At 37.3% G+C, this 22,858-nt stretch overlaps 4 protein-coding genes across 6 annotated transcripts in view; 1 reads left to right on the plus strand and 3 right to left on the minus strand.

Annotated features, from left to right (window-relative positions):
- The window catches only part of LOC104709946, a 4,051-nt gene extending 2,306 nt beyond the window's left edge, over positions 1–1,745 (minus strand). The window contains exons 1-9 of the mRNA XM_010426481.2: positions 1,242–1,745; positions 1,073–1,162; positions 950–987; positions 740–848; positions 614–637; positions 449–514; positions 309–350; positions 110–206; positions 1–32 (exon numbers count right to left, since the gene is read on the minus strand). Of these exons, the coding sequence (XP_010424783.1) occupies positions 1–32; positions 110–206; positions 309–350; positions 449–514; positions 614–637; positions 740–848; positions 950–987; positions 1,073–1,162; positions 1,242–1,298 (555 nt within the window). The 5' untranslated portion in view covers positions 1,299–1,745. The remainder of the gene's footprint in view (positions 33–109; positions 207–308; positions 351–448; positions 515–613; positions 638–739; positions 849–949; positions 988–1,072; positions 1,163–1,241) is intronic.
- LOC104708688 (probable pectate lyase 13) lies at positions 3,334–7,996 on the plus strand. The gene is made up of 6 exons (XM_010425291.2): positions 3,334–3,412; positions 3,834–4,060; positions 4,265–4,972; positions 5,076–5,292; positions 5,592–5,797; positions 7,600–7,996. The coding sequence occupies exons 2-6, from the start codon at positions 3,879–3,881 to the stop codon at positions 7,835–7,837; spliced, it is 1,551 nt and encodes a 516-aa protein (XP_010423593.1). The 5' UTR covers positions 3,334–3,412; positions 3,834–3,878; the 3' UTR covers positions 7,838–7,996.
- On the minus strand, positions 8,406–15,235 carry LOC104708689 (protein RNA-directed DNA methylation 3-like). Its single transcript, XM_010425293.1, has 18 exons — positions 14,900–15,235; positions 14,353–14,600; positions 14,111–14,266; positions 13,832–13,990; positions 13,654–13,737; positions 13,476–13,543; positions 13,013–13,396; positions 12,877–12,931; positions 12,654–12,809; positions 12,400–12,543; positions 12,216–12,318; positions 11,991–12,140; positions 11,858–11,912; positions 11,684–11,748; positions 11,460–11,529; positions 11,071–11,107; positions 9,545–10,969; positions 8,406–9,461 (listed from the first exon to the last, which is right to left on the minus strand). Exons 1-18 carry the CDS (start codon positions 15,099–15,101, stop codon positions 8,637–8,639), a joined length of 4,386 nt encoding a protein of 1,461 aa, XP_010423595.1. The 5' UTR covers positions 15,102–15,235; the 3' UTR covers positions 8,406–8,636.
- LOC104708690 (glycine-rich RNA-binding protein RZ1C) lies at positions 15,547–18,796 on the minus strand. Of its 3 annotated transcripts, XM_010425294.2 has the most exons (4): positions 18,647–18,796; positions 18,403–18,528; positions 16,114–16,652; positions 15,547–16,023 (listed from the first exon to the last, which is right to left on the minus strand). In XM_010425294.2, exons 2-4 carry the CDS (start codon positions 18,511–18,513, stop codon positions 15,741–15,743), a joined length of 933 nt encoding a protein of 310 aa, XP_010423596.1. In that variant the 5' UTR covers positions 18,514–18,528; positions 18,647–18,796; the 3' UTR covers positions 15,547–15,740. The 3 variants fall into 3 exon arrangements, with proteins under 3 accessions (XP_010423596.1, XP_019084523.1, XP_010423597.1); XM_019228978.1 differs by lacking the exon at positions 18,647–18,796 and having other exon boundaries at positions 18,403–18,627; XM_010425295.2 differs by lacking the exon at positions 18,647–18,796 and having other exon boundaries at positions 16,114–18,192; positions 18,403–18,494.

Genomic DNA, 22,858 nt, shown 5'->3' on the forward strand with positions numbered 1-22,858 from the left:
GTGTATTGGCTTGACGTCGGCACTTCCTGAAGCTGAAGAAGAAACAATATAGAGTAAGGATGCGAAGCGGTTTCTAGCATAAACAATGAATCTAAGCAAAACAGTTTACGTTTTATCCTCGACGTCCGCTTTCTTTTGGTATCTTTTTGATTCATGTCATGCACCTGAAAGGTTTTGCAATCCCCATCAGAAGCGTTTGCTAAAACCTTGACGTCATTAACAAAGCCAAATAGTGTGAAAACGATGTTGAACAAAAGGTGATAGATTCCTATTCTGAGAATGTGAGAAAGGAAAATTCAAGTAAGCACCTTGTCTTTCGATGCATGATCTGTACGTGGAAGCGTTTGCTCCTGGACGAAATTAGATAACAAAAAATTCTCATTGTTTTAACTTTTTCTCAGATAAACTATAGTCGATGGAAAATTTACAAACCAAGGGGATAACTTGCCTCAAGCTGTTTCTTGACCTTAAGTAATGCATTCTTGCAGCCAAGTTCATGCTGGAGTTCCTTGAGCTGAAAAAAATACAGACAATGCCAATTGATTGAAGAACTTGTAATATGACAAATCAAGAAAGACTCAGTTTGAGAGATTTCAGTTCTAGAAAAGCTTACTCTGTCTCTACTTGTATTGAGTTCCTGAAAAGAAAAACAAGAAAAAGGACAATGAAGCCTTGTTTAATCATATAGTTTCAAATAATCTAAAAATCATCTCAAAATCAATAGAAAGATGAAACACACCGCCAACATCTGACTGTTTGCCTGCGCAAGCTGCAAATTCTTTTCTTGCACACTCCGTAAGTTGATCCTCAGTTTCTGAAACTCAATACCACTCAACTCGACTATTTTACTGTAACCACAAAAACAAAACCAAGATAACCAATTAAAAAAAAAAAAAAACGTATATGAAACTCAAAAGCCTACACATTCCAACGAAAACAGGATATTTACTTTCGGTGTGCTAAGGCTTTCATCAGTGTCATGTTCTCCTGAGAAATCAAAATCAAACACAGCAACCGAATCAGAATCATACAGTACGCCACGATTCAACAAGAACAAAGTGAAAGGCAATACCTTTTGTAGCTTTTGAGCAAACTCCTGAGAAGAGAATAGCATATTTTCTTTCTGCTGCATCTCCTCTCTGTTCATTTCTTTAACAGGATCCTGCAAGTTGTAAACCAATTAGTAACAGCAGCGGAGAAAATGGAATGAATTGTTGGTTCAGGTCTGGAAAAATTTTAACCTTTTGAGAACCTAAACCCCTATTTGAGTAGTCAAGGCTCAATTCAGTTAGCACCATCCTTTCATCTGCTATACCATCCCCTCACCTGACCTCTGGTTTCTCGGAAACTGGACACACCCGGCTACTAAATCAGACGCACATCAACGATTCCACAAATAAACCTCACTCATACTTCGATTCCACTAAAAGCTAAACAAATTTGGAGTCGCGATTGGGAAACGAAGTTAACTTACGAGTAACACGATAGCAGGAATCGTCTCTCTCTCTCTCTCTCTGAGCTTTCAGAATTCGTGATTTCAAAGGAAACTGGAAATCAACAAATGTCTCCTCAAGCAAATCGACGCCACTGTGAATTCACGAATTCGGAGACTCACAAAGCTGTCGCTCCGCTTACGGATGTGGTTGTGGGGGATCCGACGAGAACTGACTGCCTCGTTTCCACAAACCCTAGATTCTCTCTATCGAAGAAGACTGAAAGATACTACGGACGGTTGCCTCGGCGGCAAACCGGTTCACTTATCTGATTACAAAATTAAAAAATCACCCGGGCTGGTTTGATATAACCGGTTCACTTTTCTGATTACAAAATTCATCAATCGCCTTATATATTTGGGCTGGTGTAAGTTAGGGTCCTCTTAAATTTTTTTTCTTTATTTGGGCTTCAAATAAACTGGCCATAGCCCATAAGCCATTTTTTTTTCATATTTCTTCTGGCATTTCAATTGTTTGGAATTTAATTCGGTTTTGTAACCATGTTAACCAAATTCCAATTTTTATCAGTTTTTGGATAAAAATTATAAATTTGGTTGGAATCAGAAACACTTGGGTTTATGGGAAATGAACACCTCTATATGTGTCCATCATTATACAGCTGGTCATGTAGTTGTAGTTTCACGTCAAAGGTATTCTCCTAAACAAGTATAAATTATATACATTACATATTTTGCCTAAAACCGTGTTAATTAATAAAATTCATTAACAATGCCAAGTTGGCCTAGAATCTCACCAAAAGAAATACCAAGTTGTACAGATCTCTTATACACATAGCCGATTTTATTGAATTGATGGTACATTATTTCCTTTTTATTTCTTTCTTATAACCCTATCACTTTCCTCGGATTGTTTATATTTTATTTCACAATTTCAATATATTTTTTTTGTTCTTTTCTTTGATTACATTCTCCATAAGAAATACTCCAATTGAAATCAATAATAATTGTATACGGATAAGTTGTTGGAGGGGAGCCATCTTTGTCGATCATTATAATTAGCATCCGACATATTATTGGCTTACCAAAATTCAAAACTAATCACAACTTAATTACACTAGTTCGATTTCTTTAGTAGTGGTTACATTTACTGAACTCGATCGAGAGATACATTTGATGAAAAAATAACTTCAAATAAAACACTCGATTAAAAGAGACGAAGTTATGGGTTAGGTGGTAAAATTAGCATCTCTAGGTCAAAACTCTATTGAGTATTGTTCTTTTTTCTTTTCATCACCCATTTTTACTTACCGAAAATTCAAAACAATAATCATTGGTCGTACTAATAAGTTTGTCTCAAATGCTAAATAATAATTTGGTGAAATGAGACAAATAGTTTTCCATGGTTTTTTTTTTTTGGGTTAAATTTGTTACTTGGAAAGAACTGAAAACTTTATAAATTCAAACGGTTCATACCGATAAAAAAAATTCTCTGCACGTTTTAGTAACTAGAAAGGAATCCTCAAAAGCTGCCTTATTTTGTTTTAAGTTTTAACCTCTTGACAAAAAAAAGCCTCATCTTATTTATAACCCTTATAAAGTTTGCAATTAATAAAAAGGATAATTTTCTAAAGTGTCTTACCATTCTCTAAACATTCGGTAATCTTTTAGGTTCCCATATACGAGATTGCGAACACAAAAACTTTCCATGTATGGTAAACTTTCCATCAGAAACAAATATATATATATATATATATATATATTGTGCACACACAAAAAAAACAAATATGTATATATATATATATATGAAATTTAAAAATGTGATGATCAAGATCGTCGTCACAAACGAATCTGTCTTTATGTGTATAAATTTGGGGTTTTTGCTCTAGTAGTGCGGGTCAAAATCGAGTCAATAAATCTTCCACAAAGAGAATTCTTGCGTTGCGTTCGAGTTTTTTCGAGGTAAGAATTCGTTCTTCTACGTTCATGTTTATAAAATAGCATATTTTTGTCCCGTAACTAGTGAATGACATGTAAAGGCGGCTAAATACATAGAAAAGATTGTATTGGAGAGAAGGATGTGTAGATGATTGGGTAATGCAAGTTATAAACTGAGTCACTCTTACAAAAGTAAGAATCAGATTGGGAGAAAGGAGAGAGAAATAGTTTTGATTAAGCACTTTAAAGGATTCTCTCTCTCCTTTCACACACTCTCTAAATTTTCTTTTCTTCTACTTGAAACAAACTATAGAGAGATAGGAAAGGAAAACACAAATAACATTCTTTTGACCTTTTGTTTATTATATAACCCAAATTTGCACAAATCCCCATAAAACCGATATATTAAGAAACTTCAGTTTCTAAATTCTGCTGGTCTTTTCAGAAAGAGATAATAAATAGGAGAGAGAGAGAGAGAAGAAAGTTAATAATGGTGGCTCATGAGAGGAGGATCCATAGTCTTCAAAAACCAACGTGCATTGGCATTATCTGGTTTTGCCTCTTGCTTTCTCTCTCCCACCATGGAAGAGCATCAACCTCATCATCAATCTTCAATCTTTCTCTCCCACACCAACACCCATTCCCTGAACATGTTGTTCTTAATGTTAAAAGGTATGACTTTTCCTACGTTATATTCTATTTCATTAGCAGGGTTTAATTCACTTTCATGTTTTATCATCAGGGTCTTTGTAATTATCAAGTAATTCAACTTAAATTTGATAAAAGTTTGAATCTTTTAAAACCTCTGTTTTTGGCATTACCAAAAAACAGAGCAATTTCCTCTGTTTCTTTAACGTTCTCTGTTTCTCAATGCAGAAAACTCAACGACTCTTTATCAAGAAGACAGCTTCTAACTTACCAACAAGACGACGGGACGACGGCGTCGTCGCCAATACCTTCTTGCATCACAGGAAACCCAATCGACGATTGTTGGCGCTGCGACCCAAACTGGGCAGCAAATCGCCAACGACTAGCCGATTGCTCAATTGGTTTCGGACAAGGCACACTCGGAGGAAAAGGCGGTCGCTTTTACCTCGTCACCGATTCCTCCGACAACGACGCGGCTAACCCAGTTCCTGGAACACTTCGACACGCCGTGATCCAGCCGGAACCACTCTGGATCGTTTTCTCAGGCGACATGGGAATCAAACTCAAACACGAGCTCATCATCGGGAGCTACAAAACAATCGATGGGCGAGGAACGAACATCCAAATCACCGGACATGGTTGCCTCACGATCCAGCAAGTGAGCCACGTCATCATCCACAATGTCCACATTCACCATTGTAAACCCTCGGGGAACACACTGGTCGCTTCGTCGCCGACTCACGTCGGGTTCCGAGGACTCTCTGACGGAGACGGAATCTCAGTTTCAGCTTCGCATCACATTTGGATCGATCACTGCTCTCTCGGGTACTGTACCGACGGACTCATCGACGTCATCCTCGCTTCCACCGCCGTCACAGTTTCCAACAACTATTTCTTTCATCACGACGAGGTTATGCTCTTAGGTCACGACGACCGGTAATTATTTCCTCTTTAAACCCCTTAGTTTCATTCATATTCTAACTAAAACGTAAACTTTTCAAATTTATCAATTTAACCCAAATTTGTTATTAAAAAAAAGGTACACGGCGGACAAGGGAATGCAAGTAACAATAGCATTCAACCATTTCGGGGAAGGGCTCGTGCAGAGGATGCCACGGTGTAGGCATGGTTATATCCACGTGGTGAACAACGATTTCACGGCGTGGGAGATGTATGCAATAGGCGGAAGTGCTAGCCCTACGATCAACAGTCAGGGTAACCGTTACACCGCACCTATTGATCCTAATGCCAAAGAGGTACATACATATTATATACAACAAATCGATTTTACAAAAATATTACAAGTTTACAACATATCCAATAATTTCAAAATAAAATGTTATTTGAATGTTTTGTCCTAAAAGCTCTCTTTTAAAAACTGGATAAGTATATTATGGGGTCGGTGTGTGCTTTATTTTCTGACGTGTCATGCAATGTTGGGCCACTTGAGAGTAACCCTACGCGCCGGCCGAGTCTTATTTAACCGGTTACATTATTTTGTCGTCTATGATGTTGACACTTTGGTTCACACGCGCTGTGTTGTTGTTTGTGAAAGGTGACGAAGCGCGTGGACTCAAACGAGAAACATTGGTCGGGATGGAACTGGAGAACGGAAGGTGACGTGATGATTAACGGAGCGTTTTTCGTGCCGTCAGGTGACGGAGTGAGCCCAGCTTACGCCAGAGCCACCAGTGTTCAGCCTAAAGCCGCCGCTATCATTGACCAGCTCACGGTCAACGCCGGCGTTTTCGGCGATCCCAGGTATGATAATCGTACTATTAACTACTCTAGTATTGCTTCCTCCACCCAAACCAGCATCTTTTTAATTACGGTTTTGCCCCTATTCTTTATTCTATTATTTTAATTATTATTCTTTTACTGATACTAATCAAGAATATATTTTTCTTACAATATTATCATTCTTACAAACATATTTTATGCCTAATATTTTTTACTTAATTCGTGAGAATTTCGAAAACTTCGTGGTATTCTTTTTACTAATGACTTACAAAAACGATTACTATCCTAAAAATAATTTTGGTTTGTCTATTGTTATATATCTTTACTTTTGCTTTACCTAACTGACTTTTTTTCTCAAAATCTGAAGATAAGCTTCTTCACTATAATTTAATCATCATTTTTACCAAAAAAAGTATAAATATTATTTTGTTGCGACTTGCGAGTAATTTTTCCCCCCACAAAACTATATATTATATATCTCGGACGTAAAGGGAAATAAACACAGGATAGTGTAGGAGTATTATGCATGTCTTGGATGTTTCGGATTTTAGGTGAGTTGCACACTTAAGTGTCGAGGTATTGTACGAAATGGCGATAAAAGAGAACCATGACGTTAACATGAACATGCATAAAGCCTTTCTTTCTTTTTCACTTTTTTTTTCATAGTCTCCCACGTGCGAAGCGTGTGGATCGGAGATCTAAATTTCTAAAAAGATTAGAAAAAAAGAAACCAAAAAAGCCATTCTATAGTGTCTATATGCTTTTCCTGATGCTTTATCGTAACTAATTCCTCTTTTACATACAAATAGAGATATGAAAGCTATTAAAAACATTCATTTCCTTAATACCATTTCTTCACCAAATTAGGGTTTAGTGGTTTTCTTTGTTGGACGATATGGAATATCTTTATATCTCAACAAAACAAAAAAGATTCATGTCCTTAATAGCAAGTTCTTCATAAATTTAGGGTTTAGTGTTTCATTCTTTAGCAACTTGGTATATCTCTAAACCCTCAGAAAACAAGTTTTTTTCTCACGAAAATAAAAAGATTCATTTCCTTGTGCAATAGTTCTTCTTCATTTTATTTAATTCAAGGTATGAAGACACATTGAATTAGGGTTTGATTATCGGATCAAATAGACCAATAAAATTGCCTTTATAAATGGGTTTTATATTTTTGATATATTCCCTTATTCAGTCATCTGCTTTCCAGCAAAAAAAAAAACAATACCTAGTGGGACCTTTCCGAAGACTATATATTATATAGATTCGATCTACTTAGATGTAGGGTGGAATAAACAGTCACGTATATGTATGTATGCGTCTCCGTGACCTACTTGGTGCATGTATTTTTTTATCGTTTTCAAAATTTAATTTGTTAGAACTTAACATTTGACCCTCTTTTGCAAAAGTAAAGTATATGTTAGAAGAAGGATGGAGGATTCTCTCTTGCTTTCAAAAGTTCTATATTCTTTGTCAACCTACTTTAATTTAGTTTCCCCGGATTTACTAGTTAATTATTGACCGGTTTGCTGGAGGTAGCTAACTTAGGAAGCTATTTGGGGTCGTCAATTTCAATCTTATTTACTCAAATAAACTTAAAAGTCATAAACTCTAATATGTTAACGATGCTGTTATGGAGCAACTTGTTTTTCTTCTTTACTCCCACTTTTGAACTTTTACATTGATTCGTCCATTTGATCAAAGACTCATGTTACTGTGTTAGAATCTTTTGACAAACACACACTCACAACGAATTAGTGTTATTATAATAACATTATTATGGTTGTTGATAATAATAATAACATGGTTCGGTGGTGTAGTGGAAGAAACGGCCAGGGAGGAAGTTTTTCCGGAATGACGGACGGTGGTGGGACCATCACACGCGGTTACAGTAAAAGTGGACCCGGCGGCGGTGGCGGCAGCAGCGACAGTGATGACGGCATTTTCACAGTGATATTCGGTAACAATAGCGGTGCGGTGGCTCCAAGGCCAGGACAAGTCTGGTCGATTCTATTTATCGTCATTTTATATTGGTATATTCCACACCATACGAGATGATAATTAATTTATTGGTTCACCGGTTTCTTATTTTTAGTACAAAAAAAAATATATGAAAAATCGAATATACATACGTATTATATACAGATTATATAAGGTACAAACGCACTTGCAAGTTGTAAAAGATGGGAAATTTATAAAGTATTTTTGTTCTTGTTTGATGCCTTCACTTTTTTGGTCCCAAATTGGGGCTTATCAATTGGCTGGAGGAATCTTCATATTGTTTTGGATTTAATTTAAAGGGGGGAAAGAATAGAGAGGTATATGAAATAGGGACTTCTAATTAGCTATTTTTCTTCATTGTTGACCGTCATCTGAATGATTTATTCTAATTTTCTACAATCTATATTTGCAATTAAAATAAGGGAACTGAGTTTGATGGGAGTAATGACCAACTTAAGTTAGGTAACAAGTCAACTTCAAGAAGCTCTCAGCTTCCTTTAATGATTTTCGTCATGTTTTAATCATTAATTTAAAACAACAATAATGCTGTTTCAATTCGACTAAAGTCAACACAGTTTTAAGTGGTACTGTTTCTCAAGTAAGCGTTATAGAAGAGTTACCCAAGTATACAAAAAGCTGCAAATAATGCCATTATAAAGCGCTACAAAATCGGTCCTTGATCAGTCTTAGCAACGGCAAAAACAAACTGAACTATGAGGGCCAAAAAAGGAAAGTTCAGAGACTAAATAAAGACACACCTCATGGCGTTTAACTAGTGTTTTAGAGTTGAGACTTAGATAGAGATAGAGATAGAGATAGTGAAGGTTTAATTACAAGTCAATTCGGGATTTCTTTTTTACCATCCAGATTTTTTGTCACCGGTTCCCCACGCTGCCGAGCCACTAGGTGAGGACGATACTGCATTAGTTTTGCCGCCCCATGCGATATCAGCTTCTCCACTCGTTCCAACATCACTGTTAGGCTTCTTGTTCCAACTGTCAGTGCTGTTACCGGTATTCGCCTGATCGTTAATGGTACCCCAAGCTGATTTGCTTTCGTTTCCCGGTTTATCATTGGTTTCTTTCTTTGAGTTAGTATCCCAGCTAGGCCAGTTCCCGGCACAACCACCAGAGGACGAACCGGACGGCTTGCTACCGTTTGAATTCTCTCCCCAACCTTTTTTCCAGTCTGATCCACCACTTTGGTCGCTCTTCCAAGTGTTTTCTTGATTGTCTGTTTTCCAGCTAGATGATTGATCACCATCAAAGGACCTTCCTCCTTCTCTACCTGATTGGTTTCTACCTCCACGGAAACCTCCTCGGAATCCCGTTCCTCCCCTTCTTCCACCAAACCCACGACCAGCACCATTGTGATCATTCCAAGGTTTGGAATCACCATCATTCTGCCTGCCCCAGCTTGATCCACCACTAGTATCATTCTGCTTACCCCAGGCAGAACCATTGCCACCAATACCGTCTTGCTTGCCCCAGCTAGATCCACCAAACCCACGACCACCAACATTGTGTTCATTCCAAGGTTTAGAATCACCATCATTCTGCCTGCCCCAGCTTGATCCACCACTAGTATCAATCTGCTTACTCCAGGCAGAACCATTGCCACTAACACCGTCTTGCTTGCCCCAGCTAGATCCGCCACTTGGTTTATTCCATGGAGTTGGATCCTACAACCATTGGAAATTTACAATATGAGAGACTACAACATAGACTACAAAATCAAAATCAAAAAGTTTCTTCTTAAACTAACCTCAGAATTACTGAAGGATCTTCCCCTCCCAGACTGATCCCTGCCACCTCGACGACCTCCTCTTCTCCCACCAAACCCACGTCCTCCCCTATCAAATGTTTGTCCCGAGTACCCTCCATCATCCTTGTTATTCCACGACGATCCTCCATCGTCCTTTTTTCCCCAAGAAGATCCTCCATCGTCCTTTTTTCCCCAAGAAGATCCTCCATCGTCCTTTTTTCCCCAAGAAGATCCTCCATCATTCTTTTTCCCCCAAGAAGATCCCCCGTCAACATTTTTGGCCCATGAAGATCCTCCATCATCCTTCTTGCCCCATGATGATCCTCCATCATCCTTTTTTTCCCAAGAAGATCCTCCGTCAACATTTTTAGCCCATGATGATCCTATATCATCCTTCTTGCCCCATGATGATCCTCCATCATCCTTTTTTCCCCAAGAAGATCCTCCGTCAACATTTTTAGCGCATAAAGATCCTCCGTTATCCTTGTGACCGTCATCTTTCTTATCCCACGACGATCCTCCGCCATTCTTCTCACCCCATGATGATCCTCCGTCATTCTTCTTACCCCATGATGATCCTCCATCATCCGTTTTTTCCCAAGAAGATCCACCATCATCCTTCTTACTCCATGATGATCCTCCATCATCCTTTTTGCCCCAAGAAGATCCTCCATCAACTTTTTTACCCCATGAAGATCCTCCGTCATCCTTATGACCATCATCTTTCTTACCCCATGATGAACCTCCGTCGTCCTTTTTGTCCCACGATCCCCCGTCTTGCTTACTCCATGAAGAACCACCGTTAGGTTCAACACATGAGGACCCTCCTTTATCCTGATTACCCCATGAAGACCCATCATCTGGTTTACCCCAGCCAGGAACTCCCTTACTACTGGCATTGGAATCTTCTGCTGACTTAGTCCAACCAGAAGAACCATCTTTTCTCTCTCCTGAACCAAAACCTCCACCTTGATTATCCCATGCAGAGTCTCCCTTGCTCCCGTCAAAGCCTTTATCCTGTTGTCCCCAGGAAACTCCCTCTTTGTTACTTGCGCTGGAATTTCCATATTTGTTACCCCAATTAGAATCTCCATTTCCCTTTTCCAAACCAGATTCAGAAGCTTCACATAGTTTACCCCATACTGAGTCCTCTGCTTGCTTATTACCATCAGAGCTTCTACCGTGCGTGCCCCAGGAACCTAAATCTGCAACATTGGAAGTAGAAGCTCCTTGTTCCCACGAAGAAGCTTCAACTTTTGAAGCAACTGCATCTCCCCACCCACCAACAGTACCAGCTTCAGAAGCAGGTGGTTTATCCCAGGAATTCCAACCACCAGGTTGATCACTAGCCGAGGACGATTTGTTCTCAGCTGCTGCATTGGCCCACGTTGAAGTATTATCATCCGGAACTGTCGGCTGCTGAAACTGCAAAGTAAGAAACCTTGAGACATCTAGAATCTGCAAGTTCCTTGTCCCCCTTGAAACTATAAAAGTAACAACATTAAAATATCAAGTTCAATACTTACTGAAATGTCAGACGTAGGCTTACTGCCCCATGTGTTCCTGTAACAAAGACATGAGATCAAAATTTTGAAACAGCGATTTCAACAAATCAGCTCAGTAAGAAATTCATAATTCATATAGTATCAACACACGCGTCACGGCACAGTTAAACCATTATACGTTCAATATTGAGGCTCTCCTGCCTTAACTTTTAATACCAACGGACAAAATCCAACAAATAAACAAAACCAACCGGAGAAGGAACCAACACAAAGATCAGCCGAAGAAAGCGTATCACACCTATAGTTTGTTTACACCCCAGCAATAAAATCTGAAGGAACTAGATCCAAATTCGAGGTATATCCAATTAAAACCAAGGAAACCATATCTACTTTTGGGAAAATAGACTTACAAATCAGTAGACGCAGCTCCTATATTCCAGTTACCAACCTCTCCTGACGTGCCCACTCCTTTCGTCCAGTCTACCATATGAGAGAGGAGAACAGTTATGAGGAAATGGGATAGGTGACTTGCAAATGTTCAAATACTTCAGGGCATTTAACCACAACGCAGGTATGCAATAAGTAATTGCAGACGAATTGAAAAGAATTTTGAACGTGCACAAGAAACACCAACCTCCAGAGCTGCCTTCTGTTCCAAGCATGTCAAAAGGTTGAAAGGAACCACTCCCCGGATCCCCACTTATATAACAAACAAACAGTGTGTTAGAGAAGTTGGTATTTGACAGAAAGGACAATGAAATTATGCAAGGAAGAAGTCAAGAGTCTGAAGAGATTCATGTGAACTTACCTTGTACTTAACACAGTGTTTCTGTCGCGAACCTCAGCAAGATGCTCACTTTTAACTGAAATGCATCATCAGAAATATTCAGAAGCGCAGCAGAAGAGTATTGAATCAAAGGAGTAAAAGCATGAAAACAAACCTGTTAAAAGCTTATGCTGGGAATCAAGCTTGACTGTAACATCAGAATAGCGTAAAGCTATTACACGGCAGAGATACCCCTTCAATGGACCAACACGTATCCTCAGCTTTTGGCCAATAGAATACATGCCACCTCTGTCTCCTTTATTGGCTGCATTTGATAATCATTTGTGAGAAGCCTAAGGTAGTAAAAAGAAGCTAGATTATAATAACCCTCCATACATACAGTTACTGTATTTTTCCCTGGGCTGCCACTCTTTTTCAGGAGATAGTGGCGATTTTGGGGAAGATACAGAATCTCCAAAAGCTGAAGCATCAAATCCACCAGTCTGCAAAAAACAGAATATCATCAGAACACAAAGAACTAGCAATTGTATCAAAAGATAGCTGCAGGGACTGAGCTATCTTACCTTCTCATTGGAATCTTCAGTAAAGAGTTTAACTTTCTCACACGATTGTGATTTGCAGCAGAAATATCCACCATTTTCTTCCTCGCTCTCATCATAAAGAAATATGATCCCTCTGTATACTTGCCTTACAACTCCTTGTTTACCCTGAATTTGTGATTTGAAAAGTAAGAAGTTTTTACACAAAATTGTTCACCTCATTATGGGAAAGAAAGGTGCAACTGAAACAAACAAGAATAAGAAATTTATAATCACACCTCGGATGGGCCTTTGGAAATCTTCACAACATCATTAATTGATATTTGTTTGTTATTCAGATCCAAGGCAGTGAATTTTGAATCGAATGGTCCATTCTGCATTTCCTTTTTTCCAACAGAGACTACAGCGGGTCCATCCAAACCTTCTTTCAGAACCTGGAATATTTTGCAACTCATCAGAGACAGGACATAGGGTATAATGAGATGGTGAATAACTACATACCTTGTAACCGTCACCTTTGTCATCCACACCCACAATCAGACCAAAATCTTTTCGACTACAAAGGGAAAGATATGAAAGTGCTTAACATATGAATTACAACCAAGACTTACTAGAAGTACAGTTATGGATGCCTCACCTGAAACAAACTAGATTATATAACTCATAGCTACTTTCTGACTTAGATTCTGATGACCCTTCTCCTTTTCCACCCCCTGATCCTTCTCCTTTTCCACCCCCTGATCCTTCTCCTTTCCCACCCCCTCTGCCAGTTGGAAGAATATTTTTCTTCTTTTCTTCACCATAAATTTCAGAAATCCACTCTACATCACCAGTTTCTTTTCGGTCTACAGGCGTAAATTTTAGTATCTCCTCCTTCGATGGTATAACCCCCCAGGAAGATAATGAATCTAAGGATACTTTTTTATAGAGATACCCATCTTTCAGCATCAGGCTATCAAGATGCTCAAACGTCATTCCAGTATCACGATCTCGCCTCACTTGAATGAGAGGTCTGAACTCCCTGTGATTAAAGAGGGGACAAGAAAATTAGAAAGTTGGTAACTATTTACAAAAGAAGAAGAAAAGATCAAGCATTTTACTCGAGCTCGCTTGAACTGATCAATCTTGGAGCTGGAGTCTGGCCTTTTTTGATAGTAACTCCCCCACCCTGCGCAAGAAAGTTAACGACAAAGCACAGAGCAAACAATGAGATGACATGAACAAACACAATAAATAGAGGCATAGACAAATAAACGAGAGGGAAAACAGGGTAGCTACATATTTTTGGGTCAAGGCCTGAATATCAATCCTCGGAATTAACTTTATTAATGCTTTTTTTCGAGTGTCACTCACAGCCACAATCTACAAGGATACAGAGCATAAACAAATTAGTTAGCCTTACCCTTACGAAGACAACAAGCTGAAAAAGAAACATATACAGCAAAGGAAATTGTACCTGAGCAAGATCTCCTTTGTATTTACCATTCTTAACACGAGCCCATGTTCCCTCAGAAACTTTTTTTGTTTTTCTCTGGACAGTTAGCAGATTTGGAGTTTCGGCTTTAGAAACTAACACCATCCGAGTAGCGTATATACCAGTTAAATTGTTGCATGCCTAGGAAAATAAGACAAATCAGAATATCATACACATAATGATTATCCCCAAGCAACATCCTCCAAACTTTAAGATAAGTACGACAATATTCCAACATAGGTATGCTAAAATGTTCAATACCTCGAGAACGTCACGTTCTTTTTCCGCTTCTATGAAAATAAAACCCTTGACATGGTCCACAAAGAAGACAGATATGATCTGCAATTTGGTGCCTGTCTTCTTCATCTCAACAAATTTGTGCATGAGACAGAAAACCGAATGCTTTTCCCGTCCAATCTACAGTTGAAAATCAAAAAGGAGTCAGCAGAAGTAGGAACAAACTGGGTTAAAGCATAAGTAACCCCTTAGTTAAAACAACATACCGCACACTTGACTTTCCAAATTGGAGGATCCTTGGAAGTTGGAGCAAGAGCATCCATCTCAATGGAATCTTTCACATCATCATCAGCATATCTAAGAAAACCAGAACCTGGCTTGTATCTTTCTTCCATTATCCTATCAAACTCTTCCTCGTTAATATCTTCTTCCTTTGGAAAAACAAAAGAGGAGTTGCCCTTTTCTCCCTTGCCAGCCTTACCACTCTCTTCAACCTCAGGTTCGTCTTCCATATCTGCTTCAGATGAGTAGTCAAATAAAGGTGGAAAATTTCTGCAATGTTCAACCTTTAAAGAGTATGTAAACCTTAAAACTAGACAAAACAGCTCGAAAAATCAAACAAAAAACCCTAGATTCCACAGAGATGACCTAAAAATCGATACTTTACAAGGTAAAAATCTAAGTAGAAACAAAAAAAGAAGACATAAACCATCAAATGTGAAAAAATAGGAGTCCTCACAAGATACGAAACGAAGCAATGAACACATGCAAGGAAGAAAAAAAAAATCAACGAAACCAGAGAAGAGAAATTACCGTTAAGGAAACCTAATCCGTCATCATCTTCGTCGGAGCTGCCTCCGTAGTAGCCAACTTCAGCGGATTCCTCGAAGAACTGAAGAACTTGAGGGTTTTTCCGCTTCTTAATCCTCAAACCTTCATCTCTGAATTCGACGGTGTTTCTCCTCTTCTTTCCGCCGGAAGCGGCGACCTGTTTACCCTTTCCCTTGCGATCCATCTTCTTCCTCTTCTTCTTTCACGGCGGGTTTAGGGCTTTCACGATTGCATTCTCTGAGAGAGAGAGAAGAAGCAGAGAGAGTGAAAAAGAAACGCTTTGAGCGTGATCCGATGATTGTTTCTGCGACTTCTTTTTTTTTTCTTTTTTTATTTTCTTTTTTTTTTAACTCTTTTGGGCCTTTTGTTTTTTTTTTTTGTTATCCAAAAGCAATTGGACTCTCATTATTGTTTTTATTGTTTAAACTTTAAACTTCTCGGCCTTATGATTTTTTCCAACTTTTATCATATAAAACCTTTTTGGTTTATCCCTTAAATAAGCATCATCTTCCCATAACTAGCAGTATGTTATCACACAAATAATTAATCCTTTTTAGGAAAAAGCCTGCGCGTATACCTCATCTAAATAGGCTAATTATGTGTGCACGGTAACATAAAAAGTAAAAAACTCAAGCTCAAAAGTCATGTAATGTTTTTTTCCAAAACAAACCAAAATACAAAGCTAAACAGTTCTTCAAACTAATATATGAAAAAAGTTTTTACACCTAGAACGCTTACAGAGACGTTCATTCATTACACACACGAACATACGACTGAGTGTATATAACCCTAACAAAGCATCAAATCACTCTTTATTCATGACTTAGTAACGGTCAAATGTAGAGGACGACGGATAAGCTCCTCCACCACCCCCACTTCGGCTCGGCCTCTCATAAGGAGCACCGGCTCTGCTTCTAAACCCTCTTCCCTCATCTCCTCCGCGTATGGGCCCACCCGCTCTACCACCACTGTACCTGTCACCCCCTGCACTCGGGACTATGTCTCTCTCAAAGGACCGGGCTTTGTCATAGCTCGCTGGAGGATAACGTTCTGACCCACGGCTGTATCTATCACCCCCTGCAAACCTATCAGCCGGGGCTCCATACCTGTCAAATCATAGATTTTTAACATATGTAAGAAAGCATGTCAGTTTGATAACCTTTAAACATACAGTTATTGAGTTGCTTAAATCTAACCTGTCACTGCCGTATCGATCACGAGGTATGTAGGCTTCTCTGCTGTCAAACCTGTCTCTAGCACCAAAGCGTGCAGCACCATCATATCGATCATCTATATAGCGTTCACGGTCCACATAGCGGTCACGGTCAGCATAACGGTCAACACGCCCATCAGATCCTCCAAAGGCAGGAGCACGAGAAGAATAACCGCCAACAGGTCCACCACGACCACCAGAAGCAGACGGACAATCACGGGCCCAATGCCCAACCCGTCCACATTTGAAGCATTCGTCTTCAGCAACACGGCCACCTCCACCTGCACCTCCACCAAAGCTTCCTTTTCCAGCAAATGAATAGCCACTGTCTCTGCCACCTCTAGAGCCATGACTTTCTCCATCATCTCTCCCCACTTTTGGTTCAGCTCTGTTCACTGAGATAACCCGATCACCAAAGTCCCTTCCATGCATCTCTCTGATGGACTCATCCATAGCACGGCGATCAGCAAAAGTGATAAACCCAAATCCACGTGAACGACCGGTATCTCTTTCCAGCATGATCTATACACAACACACCACAAAAGCTGATTTCCCCAAAGATATATGCATACGTGTAGCTAAAACTGACTAGAAGGGCAGTAGTAAAATGAAACGATTGCAAAATCTGAAACACCCATCGGTTTCAAGGTTCACTGCATTACACCGTGACCCTGCTTTGTGTAGTAAATTGTCAATCAACCTCAACTTCAGAGCAAAACACAATACAGATCCCCAGAAACTGAAGCAGCTTTAAAGCAAGTCTACAATCTCAAGCAGAGGTAGGAGACACCACTAACAACTTTTTCTCAATTCAAAAGGATAACTTCCTCAAGTAATGCCCTTAAACGGTATACTAGTTAATCCCTATTCTCTACAGCTAGGTGATGTATTTACAAAATTAAAGAGAAAAAGGTTTACAGACAAAACGAAGTCAGTGAATTAGCTGTACTTCACTCCTGATCAAACATCTGTTTCTTCTCGATATGCAGAAATCATCTGACATTGATCCAGCCAAAGTCATTCAGATCTACTGGAGCTGACAACTCTTTACATAGCACCACAGCCAACAGATCAGAAATACAGAATTCCATCTCACACAAAGAACTTTATCAGGTTTCAGAAGCTTCCAGAAAAGATAAGCGCAGAAAATTGGGGTTTGTGGATCTAGAAGATGTGTTGCCCAGGCACAAGAACCATTTTAATTGGCTGGAGAAGAAACAAAAAGGAAGGAAAATATCAAATCCATGTAACTCCTACTAACCACACAGGGCATGTGAAGTGAGGTGATGTTAAAGCATACAGCCGACAAGAAAGACAAGTAAGAAATCTGGGATAAGAAAAGGAGAGGTAGTCCCAAATGATCATAGAAACCTTGAGATCTCTGCTTCAAGTAATTTTCCATCGGCATGTCATACTACGCTGAAGTACCTTAACTGCTAGCACTGACGTTGAGGGTATCAGGAGGAAACAAAATTTTGCAGAGAGACAGCTGAATGTGGGCTGGGCTTACTCAGAACTATGACTACACAAACGTAATTACGGAAGTATAAAGAGTGCGTTTAGCCAGTGAATAAACTGCATGGGGATACTAAACATCTTCACCACCTGAAGGAGAACGCTGACACTGGCCTGAACTGAATAGCATCTCAAATTGACCACTCAAAACCAAATCAGGAATCCCAGCCCAGCTAAAAAAACAACTAATTACTAGCCCTTCTTCCTAAAGTTGTTAATTTCAGGATCTTCACACAGTATGTAAGAGCAGTAACAAGGAACTTTTTTCAGGAAGGAAACCATAACCCAGTGTCGGCATACTTAGAGAGCTCAAGAATTACACAGAGCTCAATCATGAGTTACGAAAAACAGTCTTCCCTCCCAGATCAAACTAAAAAAGATTCCCAGATCAAACAGTCCCAAACTCGTGAAACAAATCCCAAAACTGTGAATCATTTTGCCTGAGAGACTAAAACATTACTGTATATTCCAAAAATTCTTAATCACAGAGCAGTTTCTCAACTTGACCCATGTAGCTCTGATCAATATCAATCCCTAATTCATCACTCTACAGTGTTTCAGTGATACAAAACCAGCATCCAGGAAAAAAAAAAAGAAGAAGACAATCAATATGTGAAAAAAGAGAATCATACAAAGTAGTGTGATCGTTCTTAATCACTAATCACAATCATCACAAGTAGATAGACTCATCATGTTTAATTCCTTATAATTTCCTAATACACACACCAGAGAACAAATGACAAGATCGTATTCGTACCTGACAATCGAGAATATCTCCGAAGCGGGTAAAAGCTCGTTCAAGGTCTCTCTCTGTCACCTCCGGCGATAAACCACCGACAAAAATCCTACTACCTTCTTTCGCAGCCATTTTTTTTACACTCGTCTACTCACGGAAAACGACAACAAAGCAGGATTCAGGTGAACGATCAAACAAACAAAAAAAAATCTAAAACGATTCAGCAAAACCTATCGGAGAATTATACGAATTGGAATCATATTACCTCTCTCTCTCTCTCTCTCTCTCTTGTTCTTGTTGACGGAACTCTGAATTTTCCCAAAAATATATTATCTGAATCGTAGTTTTGTTTCCTTAGCCTCTCACAAGAATATTAATGGCAAGACGAAACCCTAAAATGGTAGTTGAGTTTGCTCCGCCACGCACGAGAAGGGTGAAACACACTACAAGTGCCTAAAGGGCTAAAATATAAAATATCAACATTAGATAGGCCCAGTAACAAGCCCAGGCCCATGTTTATATTACAGGCCCAAAAGTATCGAGACTTGCGAGCTTCCATGAAGTCATGTAGATTCGAGATTTTAGTGGGTGGATTTTAAGGTACCCATTTATTACCTGGATTAGAATCTATTGACTAAATGGGTTAAATGGGTTACCCATATACAAATTAAAAAATTATAATGAAATACTTAAAAAAATTAAAATCTTTAATATTATTATTAAATTTAATGAAAGTTTTTTAAATTTTTAAATAACATAGACAACAAATAACAAATCCATGCAAATAACAAATTAAACAAGTAAAAAATCTTTGATAAAAGAAAGAATAGACAAAACTAAGAAGAATAATCTTATTTATGAAAGTAATATAAAATTTTAATTTCTTATTTACCAAGAAAAAACTCTAATCTTCTCTAATTTCTTAGAGTAATTTACATATATATCTATATATATATTTTATATTTATACCATAATCCATGGGTAACTTGTAACCCTAATGGGTTAACCCACTAAACCTGTAAACCCATTTGGGGTAACCCACTCAAACCCATTTATTTTTATGGGTAGAAAAATCCAACCCTTACCCACTAATATAATGGACGGGTTCGGATTACTCATGGGTATTAATCCATTTTGACATCCCTAAAGTCATGGCAGCTAACTGAGGTCATTTTAACACTTACTACAAAAATAATCAAATCTGTAGCAGTAGCTCTGTAGGCTGTAGCAGTACATAGATGTTCTAAGAGTGATCAGATCATCACTGTTTAAAATTCTCGTCAGAGATAAAATATCCAATTCGACTCAAAGCGATTTTTTTTGTTTTGTTTTGGAATTTTATGCACAGTAAGATTGTTCTCACATATCCACTATCCAGAATGTGATATCACTCTAATACTCTACACTTCTTCGTGCCAAATAAGGGTTTTTCTTTTATCGACTTTGTCAATTTTACGTTGCTTTGTCAGTGTAAAACCATGTCATTTGGCTCCAACTTTTTACCGTGTTTAATCTTTACATACCAAGAAGCAATTCTTTTTTATTTTATTTTTCTGCTTAGAGGGTACGCAAAAGATATTTTTCATGGTTGTTTAGGGTTTTGATGTTTTATAATAGAATAATAGTTTAGGTTTTTCTTTTCACTCTAGCCAGCTTTTACTTTATAACTTGACCATATATCCCTATAGAAAATACGTGCGAATAAAATTTGATAAAATTTTGCTTTACAATAAAAAAGATACAAGAAGCTTGATCCACGTGAGATCCAAGTCACAATGTTTAGATGACCTAATCACGCATTAATTAATCAATAAACTAAGTTTAACCAGCCCACAGTTTTGGAGCAAAACAATCTAGAGAGGAATTGTATTTCATATCATATTACCTACTATCATAGTACATATTCCCTATTTATAAATAGTATTTTGCACCTGCCTAGAATAACAAAATGTTAAATCAAAACTAAGAAAATAGTGATGTTAACATAAAACGTACGTAATTGTGTTTACTTTTGCTATTTTTAAATGCATATGATATGATAACGATCTCAAGCGAGTAGATTTTTAGCTATAGATTTTCTTTCTCGATAAACAGTTTGCCTGTAGATTGAATAGTCGAGTAAGGCAACTTTTAAAGTGTAATCTTTTTTTTTAAACTGATAATTAACAGATAATTATATACACATATAAATAATAAAGACAAAAAATAATAAAGAGGTCTAAAACAACAATCATATATCTAAAAGATCTTAAATTTTGTATTTTTTTTCTTAAACACCATATTCATATAGAAGCATTTTCTGAATTTTTTTTACAAATCCAGAGAACATAAATATTAACCAATATTCATGTAACAGGAAAACTAAACAAGAATCAGTTTTTATAAATGTTATAAACAAAATCAAAATATAGCAAGTTAAGCTAGCATCAATTTTTACACCACTATAAACATGAAAAATAAATTATAATATACAAATACAAGAAGACTTCGTAGAAACACATTTGAGAAAACAAAAATAGTTAGGATTCTTAGAGCTTAAATAAATAAAAATAAAGAAAAAAAAGTTTATTTTTTTATATAAGAATTTGGTTTTGAACTCAAGTGGAAAACATAAATGAAATTTTTTTAAAAGCATTAGACCAAAATTTCATATATTATGTAGGGGCTTGAGGTTGATGCCTATTTTTGTTACACTATAGCTAGGCACGGCCCTGTCGATAAATCGTAATCTCTATATTTTAGAGGGACACATTGAATACATATGAAAATTTGCTGGTAAAGATATCACATTTCAGGTCTTGCATGTGTGTGATTATATAAAAACGAAGCCGTAGCAGACAAACTTCGAAACTAAAAAAAAAGAAAACTATACTATAAAATCATGTGGATTAGTTATAAGCATCCATGTTCCCATGTGGACAGATGTACTTCTTGACCTTACGATCACTAATTAACTAAACAAGACGGTAGCAATAAAATTGCCAAAAAGTTTGGATTTACAAAATATTTGTATGGTCTAATAAAAAAAATACATTCATATTTTGGGTTCTATTATTTAATTGACTATTAGTTAAATTTGATACAAAATAATACTATATTATATCTAAACAAAAATTATACAACTTGAAAATTCAACCTATGGATGTTTTTTTGATTTGAATTTATCTATAATCAAGCCAAAAACTGAGATTTGTAAAAAATAGGCATCCGCACATCTAAAGAAAATCTTTTAATTTAGCTTGAGTTTGCTTTAGAATGACTATATATGTTGTCAAGATAGGAGAACAAGTGTTATCTAACATATACATAAAAGATTTGAGTTGTAAACTAATATCTCAATACCACTTGGATTATTGAATAAATTTCGAGTGGTGCTTAAACATTTTTAAAACCTAACCCAATATTCTTTTGCACATTCCGAGAGATTCCGATAAAAGTAGATTTAGTATATGACATTTATCTATTATAGTATTATACTTTTACTTTGTGATTCCTGTTAAGTCGTAACTAATATACCATCTATTTAATGTCATCAAAAAGTTATACCTAAAGAAACGAAAAAAAAAAGATACTATACTAATTTTGTGTAAATAATATTTAAAGTAGAAAATACGGTGACATGGAATAAAAAAACTCAATTATATATAACATATGGAAATGTGGACCGATGCAAAGGTACCAGGTTGTCTGCCATGATATGGGTAGATTACTCATCTTCCCAAACAAAATAATTGTCTGTGAAGCTTTTTACTATGACAATTATTTAATACTTTAATACCAATTTCGAGTATTTCTAACAATTTTGAATATTTTACAAAAACTATAGTCTAGTCGAGATGCTATGATTTCAAGACGTATGCTAGCTCCAATATCCCGCCTTCCAAAAAAAAAATGGTTGGTGCCTTAACCGCATTTGAAAAACTTTGATTTGATGATATTTTTACCAGTTATGCAGTCTCTCATAAATACAGACGAGAATAATTTAATAGTTTAGTATGTTTAATTTATCAATCATGATATATTTGAGATAACAGGGTTACAGGGGTGATCTTATACTTAAGGTTAATGCTCAAAGCCTTCCAGAGAATTAATTATTTTTGTTACAGTCGAAGATGCTGTCGAAATTCGAATCCTTGCTTCTCTTGAACCACTGTATGCATGGTGTCATGATATCCATGATAAATATCTCTGAGTTATCATTTAGCTAGTGTATCGTTGCGTCATCATGACGTTTTTTGATAACGTTTGGAACAAAAATTACAAGGTACAATGTTGAAGAAAACAATTATTTTCTATATCTCAAAGTTTTTGTTTTTGTTTTTTCTTTTCAATTTGGTGGCTATGACAAAAATAGGAAAGTTAACAAATTATATGAGAAGTATCAATCAACTTAAAAAAAGTTTTCTAATCGTAATTGCCACATTCGTGTAAGTTATAACACGATGACCATTTCTCTTCACGTACGGCGGACTCATCT

Source organism: Camelina sativa, chromosome 8 (assembly GCF_000633955.1).
Source record: "Camelina sativa cultivar DH55 chromosome 8, Cs, whole genome shotgun sequence".
NCBI lineage: Eukaryota > Viridiplantae > Streptophyta > Magnoliopsida > Brassicales > Brassicaceae > Camelina > Camelina sativa.